The 11853-nt window shown below is 45.5% G+C and overlaps 1 protein-coding gene across 1 annotated transcript in view; it reads right to left on the bottom strand.

Moving 5' to 3' along the window:
* Positions 1–8381: 8381 nt before the first annotated feature.
* Positions 8382–11853, bottom strand: part of DCP1B (decapping mRNA 1B) — a 58947-nt gene continuing 55475 nt past the window's right edge. Inside the window, exons 8-9 of the mRNA XM_060658892.3 lie at positions 10987–11235; positions 8382–8598 (exon numbers count right to left, since the gene is read on the bottom strand). Of these exons, the coding sequence (XP_060514875.3) occupies positions 8518–8598; positions 10987–11235 (330 nt within the window). The 3' untranslated portion in view covers positions 8382–8517. The remainder of the gene's footprint in view (positions 8599–10986; positions 11236–11853) is intronic.

Genomic DNA, 11853 nt, shown 5'->3' with positions numbered 1-11853 from the left:
CCCCCACCCCCGCCCCAAACCCTTCCTTCCCTCTTGGGCTTGCTGTGAACCTTCCTTAATTAATGCCTGTAAAATGCTCTCAGATGCTGGAAGGAAAGCAGCAGCTTTATAAATAAACACAGACTTCTAAAGGTTGACGAATGCTGGAGTCCCTTAGGGGGGAGGAGAGAGCTGTGCTGTGCTGTGCTGTGCTGTGCTGTGCTGTGCTGGGGGAAGAGGCATAGGAGGTAGCTGCCGTGAAGCCAAGGTTTTGGTACTGGTTTGGCCATTAACTGGTTGTACCTCCTTGGGCAGGTCAAAACTCACCTCTGGGCCCTGTCTTCATCAGTAAAACGAAAGGGTCAGATTATGATCACAAAAGCCTTTCTCATGGTTACGTTTTATGATCAGTGAGCGCCTTTGGTCAAGGTCACAAAGTGCATTTGAGAGAAGCAAGCAGGACCTCCCATGGGGTGCTTGAAGGGATGCTTAGAAAAGGTACATAATTTGCCCAACACCTCAGATCTGATCAATGGCAGAGCTAAAATGGGGCTGTAAAGCCATCCCTCCACAGTCCAGAGCATCCTTATCCTGGGCATGGAGGGAACCTGTCTCTAGGTGGTAGTGAAGGCAGGGAAAGTGGGAGCCACCTTACACTCAGGACCAGTGACCACCTTTGACAGTGACCTCCTCTGAACTTTCATCTTAATCCAAAAGGAAAGGCCCAAAAGGAGCAAGGAAGCTGGATGCTGAGATTGGAGGAAACCACGTTTAGTTCAAACCCTTCATTTGACAGAGGAAGCTGTGGCTCGGAACATTGACATGACCTGGCTTTAGTTACACACAGCAGATTAATGACAGAGCCAGGCCCAGAATGTGGCCTCCTGACTTTAGACTCCTTGTGTGCAGTCTGATTTCTTTTAGGCTTGGTCTAAGGCTGGTGCTAATTGCATGGCTGAACCAGGGGATCTCTAGAAGAATATATGTGGTGACCATTTGTTCCCATTTGCTCAGGATGGTGCAAGTTTATGCCTACAGTTTGATGTAATTATTAATAGTTCATGCCCAGAAGTATCCTAGTTTGGATGACAGATTTTGTGGTCACCTTATTGCTGACAACTGGGTAACACCAAAGTAGAGAGAGGTGGGGTGCCAGGGAACGTCCCAATTCAGCTCAGGTCATGATTTCACAGTTGGTTCATGAGTTCAAGCCCTGCATGGGGCTCTCTCCAGTCAGTGCAGAGCCCGCTTGGGATCCTCTGTCTCCCTCTCTCTCTGCCCTTCCCCCACTCATGTGTAGGAGCTTGCACTCTATCTCTCAAAAATAAAATAAAATATTAAAAAAAAAAACAAGAAGAGAGGGGACTTGAAACTATGGAATTCTTGGCCTTTAGGCTTGAAAGGACCTCTGTTCACCACAAAATCCCTCCAAGAGGTTCTGTTGGCTTCAGCAGAAGTGGTGCTGTTATGGAGATACCATTCTTTCCTCCCACTGGAGTGGAGTGTGATGGTACAAAGAGAGTCCTGCAGCATCTGAGTTAGAGAAAGTTCCCTGAAACTCCCGAAATCAGAGACAGTCCCCACTTACTTAACAGTTGTCCAAATACCTGCTTCACAGTGTTTCTGAGTCTGGAACTGCAGAGAGCTCCTCACATGTAAGGCATCACTTTTTATTAAGTCGAATCATCTTATCTTCTAAATAAGAGAAACTGACATCCAGAGAGGGGAAAAGTCATGCAGCAGGTTAATAGCAAAGCATGAAATAGAACCCAGGTCTCCTGGGCCTTGCTCTTTCTTCTCTGCTGCCCTGGCTGTTGGCATTCCCACAGGGCAGCCGGGCCTGGGCAGTGGGGAGAAGGGGGGAGGGGAGCTGTCCCCTCACCATCCCACCTCAATCCACTAAACCAGGTGAATATCTGTGGGTTCCAGTGCAAAGTGCTGCTTCCCTCAGGTTCTCCAGAGGGAGCAACAGCTGGAGTGGGTGGAGAGCCTCCCAGGGATCCTGAGTGGCCTGCCTGGGAAACACTGACAGGAGGTGGGGAAGCTGTCAGGACAGACTTTGCTGAGAGCCACAGACTGTAAGGAGGCTGAGGGGTCCTCTGGGATACAACAGGACTGCACACTCACAGAATTTGGGGTAAGACCCTGGGAGGTCATCAGTCTGGGCCCAGATTTCCTCATTCCTAGGACTGGCCCTGCTCCGCTGTCATCAGCCCCAGGGAGGAATCTGGATTTGGGGAAGCACACACCGTGTGTTCTCCTTTCCCCAAGCCTAGGCGAGCCTGCCAACATGGCCATCCCACCTCCTGCCTCCCATCCCATTCAGCTTGGGCCCCTGGGGAAGGATTGCCCTGCCTCTGAATGACTTAGTAAAACGGTCCAATTAAGAAGTGAACTTTGAATTTTAGTTTCCTCAGCCATAAAATAGGGGATGCTTTGCAGGATTTCAGTGAGGGACAAATGAAATAAAGTACTAAGTACTGAGAAAAGTGCCTGGTACATATGAAGAACTTAATAGGTGCTATCTGCTATTATTATTATTCACCTCTAGCCAGCATTTCCTCATCTTATCTCATGATCATCAACCTAGGCAACCAAGCAGGAAACCTGATTCCTTCTCTACTATCCGCAGATGAGTAATTAATCATCTTACTTACTACTAAGTCTTACTGATTTTGCTTCCTAAATATTTCTTGTAACTGTCCCTTCTTTTTCAAACAACCTCAGCTACCCCTCCCTCAGACCAGGTCATCATCCTCCTCCATGTGAACCCCTGCCACACCTCCCCACAGTGTCCCTGTTGCTCATTTTCCCTGCCTTTGCCCTCTCTTCAGTTGCCAGGGATCTGACCATGGCCCTTCCTGCCTGAATCGCCCAGGCTCCTTGTTATCTGCGGAGTCTGGCCTGGGCTTTCTCCAGCCACATTTCCTGCCTCCCTCTAGCTTTCCATTTAAATTCCAGCAACACCAAGTGGCTTGTGTTCTACCTCCCTCCTTCCCATCCAGCTACACACCATTGCTGCTTCTTGCCTTGTTATCTTACACCATCTTTTTTTGCCTTGAACACCCGCCTCCCCCCATTTTGTCCACCCTTACCTGTCCTTTGTGAATCGGCTCAGGCCTCCTCTTCCTGGAAGTCTTCTCTCAACCTCCTGTCTGTTTTAGGTGTGCTGTAATATCCCATGCCTATCAATAACTGCCCTTACCACGTCTTACAGTTAGTCTCCTTCCAACCTGGACTGTGAGATCCTTGGGTCAGGATTAGGTCCCTTATGTCTCCCCACACAGAGAGCTCAGTACATGTTTACTGAGTGAATGAATGAATGTAAGCATGCATGAATGAAGTGGCCCCAAACTTGGCATGAGGAAAAGAGTTTAGGGAAAGGCAGCTCATTTCCAAAGGGTAGGAAAGATAGACATGCTTTTTGGATATATGAACCGGAACGAGGCACATTCCTCTAAGAGGAAAGGGAAAGCACTGGGGAGGATGAGCATTTTCCAGGAATCCAAAACTAGGAGTAGCTGTCTTTTTAGCCGATGTTACTGTGTTTGGCCTGGGGATGACAGAGGCATCTGACGGGTAATGGACATTCAGACACAGGCTGGGCATTTCACTGCAGAACAGAGCCCCCCATCCCATCAGGGTCTGATATTTACGGATTTTCTGTCAAGCCACAGTTTCTCAGCCTCTGGGCATGCTGGGTGAGCTACTATGCATACAGCAGGGAATAAAACTTAAGGAACTCATAACCCTGGGGAAGTGCTATAAGAAGGAAATATGAAAGCATCAAAAAGAATTCTGGACAGATCTATGATGGAGCCATAAATGGCAACAAAGAGAAGCTGGGATACACCTAACCTTTGAGGCTGATGGGAGTGAAGAGCAACTCCTCCCTTGCCACATTCCCTGGGGCTGCTGTCCAGAAGAAAACGCCACTGCGGAGCATAGATGGCTCTGACCCAAAGCGACAACTTCTATGCTCCCATGATAAACACACAGAAAATAATTTTCTTTCCTGCTACTGTCTTGGTTGAAGAAAGAGACAGGAGGTGGTGGGATTCAAATCCAGAACTGTTTGGCCCTAAGTATATGTTCTTTGCCATATGGGATAAGATGCTCATGGCAGCCTACCTGTTGGGACTGCCATCTTGGTCTTTTGAGCCCTTAAGTTGATTGTGTAGGCTCTAGCTGTGCTGAGGAAAGACATAGTCGGCATTACTTCTCAGCCTGGTGGTAGGAAGTGAGAACAAATCTCTTGGAGGAACCAGAGCTTCTTTCACTGCTTATGTCTTCCATAGAATCGTGTGTGGACACAGCTGGATGGGACCTGTCATGGGGCCACTGACAATATGCAGTCTTCTAGACCAGTGGGCTTATTGTTGCTGTTAGTGATGCTCAGCATCACTAAGTTGGGAACACCCACTGCCTCTCTTGAGTGTTTCAGCTCCTCCCAGCCTTGGCAGGATGTCCTACCTGGATTTTCACTCGGTAGCTTGTGCCTTTCATCTTGGTCCTTAGACTTATAGGGGAATTCTTAGGTTTTGGCTTACAAACATTGGGTCTCCCACCCTTTCTCTTGTCTATTTAGAATGATCTTTACTTCCTTCCTGTTGTGCCCTTGTTCAAGAGGACTGGCTTATCCAAGAAACCCGGCTGCATGGTTTGGGCTGTGCTAGCTGGCTCAGAGCCACAATGCCCGTCTGCACTGCTCAGTCCCTGGAGAAGGTTAACAACAGAGCTATGCTTTCCACCTCCCCGTTGGTGTTTTAAGACCACAGTCGACACACGCAGTTTTTATTTGTGTACTTTTCTCAAGGCTCGAAGTTGTTGGAAGGCATTACTCATAACTCAATTTGGTGAATATCTATCTAGATACTCGAGGTTGAGTTAAATATACCAAGAATTTGTAACTGTCTCTCTCACTATCCTAATTATAAGAGGGAGGGGGATGCCAACCACCTGAAACCTGAAATCAAGTATTCAGCAAAATGCTGGGGAGACCCACCAATCTGTGCAGCCAGGCAACTTTACATGTTGAAGTGTTGCTACAACCTGCTGGCTGCAAACGATAAATTTAGCCTTAAAGATGGCTCAATGTTCCAAAGCTTAGGAAGCAAGCTGATTGCTTTGGAAAGGGAGAAGGAGCCGCATGTCTGAATAGAGGAGGAACTGGAGAAAAAAGGGCTTCTCTATGGCTAGAAGGAGGGAGCCGCCAATTTGTCCATAGATTCTAGAGACCTCACTCCTAACACAGCACCATCTACCTCCACCCCAGGCCAGCCCAGCCCTGTCCTGTCCTGCCCAGCAGAACAAAGAACTGTCTTCACAGTTCAGTTGAGTTCCTCTCCTTCCTTGCCTTTGTACTAACATATGGTTGAATCCAGGTGAAGCCTGGTATTTAGAGGCCTGGTCTTTGATGGGACACCTCCCATTGTTAGCATTACATACCTGGGGATGTGGGCTCTAACATGTGTCAACTGTTGCTTTTCTCTTTAACACCCAAGAGAACTGAAGATAGCCAATGTCATCCAATTTTATCAGCAAGACTGGGTACAAACACTAGAAAATTCTTAAAGATGCTGGTAAATGTTTCTCTCACTCTGCAATTACCTCCATGCCTGGTTTTCTAAATGGGGAGACTGAGCAATGTGTCTTTTCAGAAGTTCAGGGACTATAAATTCTATTAACAGCACTGTCTTCTCTGGTTTTACAAGTAAAATGGCACTTCACCTATAAATGCAGGGACAGTAACAATACGATCTCGGGTCACACTGACATCTTTGTCTTAAAGAGCTCATGTCATCTCCTTTGGAAAGAAGGGGTAAGTGTTACTGTTTTCATTTTACTGATAAAGAGATGAAGGGGAGAAGAGGGTATAGTAAAGTGACCACAGAAACGTAAGTGTCAATATAAGACTTAACACTCAGTCACAGTGGATGACAAATGAAGGCATGTGAGGTTCACTCCAGCAGCTTCAGGCCTCATCCCAGTGGCCGGAAGACTGGGACACACCAAATAGCACAGAGGGGGGAGAACGAACTCATAGAATGCACAGCACGTAGGAACCGCTTTCCACAAATTGCCCCCATCTAAGGACCCTGTGTGGCAGGTCTTACTTTCATTCTACAAATGAAAACAGCATCTCTGAGAGGCTCACCTACGCAGGCGCTGAAGGCACTGCCTGATGAAGGCTGTGTGTTCTGTCCCCACACCTTGCAGAACTGACTTCCGTAACTTCTGCAAGCTTGAAATCCACCATGTCGGAGAACACTGCCTTTAGGCATAATTATCTCAGTTTTGCATCTGAAATTCAATTAGCTTAAAACTGCTGCCTGGGAGCCAGTGACACCTAGGAGTGGCATCCGTGATGGTCTCAGAATTTGGGATGAAAGTAGGAAAAAGAAAAGTCAATTTATATATGAAATCTAATTTGGGGTACCTTAGATAACCCATTTTATCTATTTCTCGGACTCTCTAGAGGAAGCTCTTTGTACAAAGAAGGTCTCCTCTGTTTTGCCATGTAGAAGAAATAAGCACTCAATCACCAAGTGCCCTTTAAAAGGGTGACTTGGTCTTTGGTCTAAATGAATTGGGCCTGTCACTTTTAAAGTGATTCATTCCAGTAAAGGATGGACAATTTATTACTTTTCAAAACAGATCACTGTGGAGTTGACCTAAAAAGTCCCGAGTGAAGCCTGCAGTGCAGGTCTGACCCTGCTGGGCCCAGGTCCTTTCTTCTATCACATAGCACTGTGCATCCTTTCACGTTAGGTGCTGCAATTGATATTTCTATTCTATTTATTCATTGCTGAGGTTAAAAAAATAAATATTTCAGAAATTAGCCATTTTCTACCCCCAGATATATTAAAACATTTAAAATGGAGTTCATTTCTTTCTAGTTAGAGAAACAACTCTAAACATGTAATTAAGATCAAAGAGACTTTTTTAAAGAAAAGGTTGGCAAGCGGTTAAGTATATCATTGATTTTGTTCCAATTTTAGTATGTGTGTTGCAGAAGAGAGCACAATCGCTGATTTCGGGATAATAGGTCATGTGTGTCTCTCCCCTTGCCCCATTCTCCTTATGAGAGTATGGAGGTATTACATACGCAATTATTAATTTCAAGTATTTTGTTAGAACATCACATGGGTTTACATCTGTGTTAGATATTGTAGGAGATGTCAAAAAAAAAAAAAAAAAGAAAAAAAAAGAAAAAAGAAAGAAAGAAATCCTTCCTTCCTAAACGTAGGAGGGTAACAGTAGACTCCTCAGTCCAGTGAATGGCACATCACAAGGGTAATAAGAGTCAATTCCTTTCCTGCCCACCTTTTCTCTGTAGAAGAAAAGGCACACTCCTGCAGGAGCAGGGGAAGTGGTATTCCCAGGAACACTACTGATGGTGTGCCTGCATGAAGGTCCACAGCTTAAAGCCCAAGTCTTAGCATTGGAAGCTATCAGGAAACCTATTTTTCCCATGCCTCCTAGATGACCTATAAAATGAGAATAAAACCTGTCTTCCGGACAGCATTCTAGAGATTTTTTTATGATCTAAGAATAAAAAGAGCTATAGAAATGCAAAGCTTTATTTATTACCAGTATTCAGCAGAGACTAATTCCCATATCGACACTTCTGGGCCTTAACAACAAGGGCTCTTCTGACTCCCTCCAAGATTAAGCTCCTCATCTCTGTGAACATAAAATCAATCTGCTCTGTAGCTTGAAGAGTCTTTGTCATTATGCCCCTAAAGAACCTAGCACCTCTCTTCAGAGGCCAAGAGAAAGCTTTAAAATCTTTTGTAGACTTCTTCTCAGCATGTTTTGCTAAAAATGACAAAATGTTCATTTGGAAGCATAGGCAGGCATATTCGGCTGGTTAGGTCCAAAAGAAATAACAGGAGCTGGGATAAACGAAGTGTTACTGGAAATCTGGGCCATTTGTGGACTCCTAGAACAACTCGCCTCTAGAAGCTAGCTATAAATATCCTTAGAAATAATTTCCCTTCAAAAGCCTTGGGAAAACATGCCAACTGGATTTTTACAAATGAAACGTTTACTTTGGTAAAAGAAAACCTCCAAAGGCTAGGGTAGGTCCGCGTAGGTTAGTATGTGGGGTGACACTGCCACCTGGTGGCTGGCATGCGCTACAGCACAAGGAGCTCAGCAACAGGGAAACCACACTCCCCGCGTTCAAAGAATAACCAGAGCTATTAATAAAAAAGAAACCAAGTTTCCAGAACAGTCCTTCCTACTGAGAGGCTACTTCTTGTAGAATTGGCCCCATGCCTGAAAGGAAAAAATAATTTAAGCTTGGAATTTACTGTGTGATATGAGCAAAAGACTTCTATCTGCTTGATTCTTAGTACAAGGTGTAACCAAAGGATGTGATTAAAAAAGAGCTTGACTGAAAAAAATTCTGAAATGTTTTAATTCATATCGTACATACTTTTAAAAAAGGCGGAAACATTTAGGGTAACACCACTGACGTGAAAGAATCTTGAGCCACAGGACCTTGAAAATCAGTCTGAAAATGTTTTGATTTCACATTGTCTTTTTCATGGCTGCTTGTGTCATGCTGAAGAGATAAGCTTCGTAGATTATATTCAAGAAGTTGTCATCGTTCTGGAAAACAAAATCAAAAGACCCAAGGGAATGTGATTTGGCTGGCAGGAACCAAAGGCTTCCTCTGTCTTGGAGCTAAACTGGCATTCTGACACTCAGACGCTCCTCTCTGCCTGTCTGCTCCAACGGCTGGTGGTTTTTCACTGCACACGAGAGTGTTAAGTGGGACTGGAGGCCTGACCAAGTCAGCTGCTGGTGTCCAACAGTCATATGAGAAGTAGCAAGTGCTCATTACCTACAGCACGGATGGGCAGCCCAGCCACATGGCAGTATGGGATGAGGGTCACTCAAAAAAAGCCCGGGTCTGTTTCAGGAAAAGATACAGGTTCTAACAGAAGGCTGGAGTGGGAGGCAATGATCCAGGTCAGTGGTCTCTTTGGTCAGGAGATAGCTGGGGCTTCTTAAAGGTTCTCCAAGTCTCCCACAATATATACACTTTATTTCAACATTAGTTAAGATTTACTTGCAACATGCTTCATTTATATCATCGAAACTAGCATAATTCTCCCATTAATTATGGAAAGTTTTTGGTCTGGGTGAGTGGGCAGCAGTTAGACTGGCAGTCTCTGGGCTCTACTGCCTGGCTAGGACTGAGGGAGAATCATGGGTCTAATCAGTGGTGCTCTTTGTTTTTAATTCTAGAGACTTCTCCCTCCCACTCAAATCCTTTAAAGCTTTAGCAATTCACCCACATTTCACATTCCCCCTTCATTCCCTCTTGGCACCCCACGCACATAGAGTTATTCTCATGCAATGAAAGAGTGATTTCTCCCTGTTTTTCCTACAAAGTAGCCACAAAGTCCCTGTGCGTGAGACTGTGTCCTACCAACAGGCGAAGACTAAAAACAGTCTGCATGAGTGACTTCCAAGAGTCCATCAGGAAGATGATGTCTACATGGGGAAAAGTAAAGTGTATGCAGAGAGTGGACGGATCATAATTTTCTACCTAGCAACGTACCAGGCCTGCTCTAGACTTTTGCTGGAGTCTTGGCTCCTGTACAAAGATCTTTGGAACAATGTTTTTTTAAATGGAATGAACCAGAAAAAAATGTGAAACTTTTCAATTTAAGTTTTTTTTTTTTTTTATTGCACATAAAAAAGAAGTTTATAGATGTCCTAAGTCCTCATGAACTTATGAGTGGCTTGAAAAGGTGGGAAATATTTTTACCCTGATATTTGTTTATGGATTATATGGATCAGCAACTCATTTGTTGCTGATCTTTAGTGGGCTGCTATTCTGCTTTCACACTTGGACACTGATTGCTAGCCCTCTCTCCTTCCCTTCCCTCCAAAATACGTGACCTTTAAAAAATGTTTTTAATAACAGAGACCACAGGCTTTTTAACTAGGACGGAACATCTGTGGAGTGCTAGCCAGCTCTCTGAAAGTCTGCCAAAGCTTAAGTAAAGTACCACAAAAATTTTCTTAAAGACTATATCAAAGACACCTAACTATGTTAACTGAGGTGTTTGAAGTCTGTCTGGATAAAAGTGTTCCACTTTTCAAGGCCTAGCATATATTTTTGGGGTATGCTTCACCTGGTAGACTGCTGAACGGCCTCCGGAGGCCCATCCCTTGCAGTCCCATTACTACCATGGCCCCAGCCCAGTGCAGCAGGAAGGAGCACTCTGTAGCCAGACTGCGGTTGAATCCTAGCTCTGCTATTTCCTAGCTGTGGCCTCAGGCCAGTCACTTAGCCTCAGTTTCCTTGTCTTTAAATAGAAAAGATAATAGGGTTGTTGTAGATGGATTAAATGAATTAATATATGTGAAGCATTTAAGACAGTGCCCGGCACAGAGCTCTCTACATGTGGCCACTGTTATGTTGTTACCTCATGAGCCAAGTGAGACAAATGGCTGACAAAGAAGTCCCCTCCTTCTATCCTGTCCTATCAGTAGGTTTCAAAATTATTTGTAAAATATGCCCTTAGTAGTCACAGCCATTACTTGCTTCCCTACCTTTTTCCTCCTTCTTCAACAGTCCTTGTGAACCTTCCCCTAAATGCTGCCACTTACTCAAGATGGCTCTCACCTCCATTTCCCCATGGTGAGCTTTCTGGGCACCAGCCAGCACCTACAATCCTCCCAGTGGCTGCTTAATTATACAGTATACGTTTCTTTCTTTTCTGGCAGGTGACAGCTTGGAGGACCTAGTCAATACTACAAAATCCTTGATGGTCTGAGACACCCAAAGTCCACAGCCAGTATTTTGAATCTCACCCAGCTAACTGAGCATGGATGCCATTGAGGTTTAGGTTGAATTGTTACATGGTCCTTTTATTCTTGGGGAGTACTAAGTAGGCATTAGCTAACTGAGTCTTTATCTCAAAGTGGCAACCAACAGGTCAGCAGGGAAAGGGAAGAATAGAGATGACGTGACTCTCCTACCTGAATGAGATACAGCAGTGCTTCCTGAAGCTGGAGCTTGGTAAGTGGGCTGCTGGTGACTGCAGGGGGTTCTGGGGTCTGCAGAGGCAGGAGGAGGCTGGTGGAAGTGGCAGCTGGTTCTTGGCTTCCCAGAGGCAGGAGCCCACTGTCCCTCTCCTTTGGTGGGGCACAGGTGGGTTGTGTGAACACCATAGGGGACATGAGCAGAGAAGGAGCCACTGTTGCAAGGACGCGCGGAGGTGAGATGGCCTGCTCACAGCAAATACACACAGAGGGCAGGAGTAAGTAGCAACTCATTGAAAAGAAAGGTAGACAGATAAAGAGGCCCCTCGCTGGCAAGAATGGATATAAATGAGTTTCAGTATTAATTGCTCACAACTCCACTAGGTGGAGGAGCCTGTAGGAGCCTGACTCCTGCTCAGTTGTCTCCATATTTTCCTTTGTCATCACTAAGCTGCTCTGGCAGTCTGCCGCTGTGACTATTGTTCCCACTGCATATAAAGCTCATCCTCTGAGTAATATTTTCTGCAGTTTACCACCATCACTTTGCAGCATGCATTTAGGACTGCTGGTCTCTTCCTCAGGGCCAACTGGCCACTACTCTGACCTAAAGGTCCAGCAACCCACGTGAGTTGTTACACTTGCTGGGGGCACACACACATTTCCGCTCCTGATTTCTCTACGTGGAGGAACCTTCCCGGCCTCTCTCCACCTGCTCATGATTTCTCACTAGGAGGGAGACATGCTTATTAGGTTCACCCCTCCTAGTCCCTCCCTGATAGGATCTGCCAGCTCACGGAGAGCATCCAGCTCAAGTATGGGGGCAGGAAGGGCCAGTGGTGCTCAGCACTGCCAGTGACTTATCTG

The sequence above is a fragment of the Panthera onca genome, chromosome B4, assembly GCF_046562875.1.
Source record: "Panthera onca isolate mPanOnc1 chromosome B4, mPanOnc1 haplotype 2, whole genome shotgun sequence".
Lineage (NCBI taxonomy): Eukaryota > Metazoa > Chordata > Mammalia > Carnivora > Felidae > Panthera > Panthera onca.
This window is presented reverse-complemented; position numbering and strand designations above follow the sequence as displayed.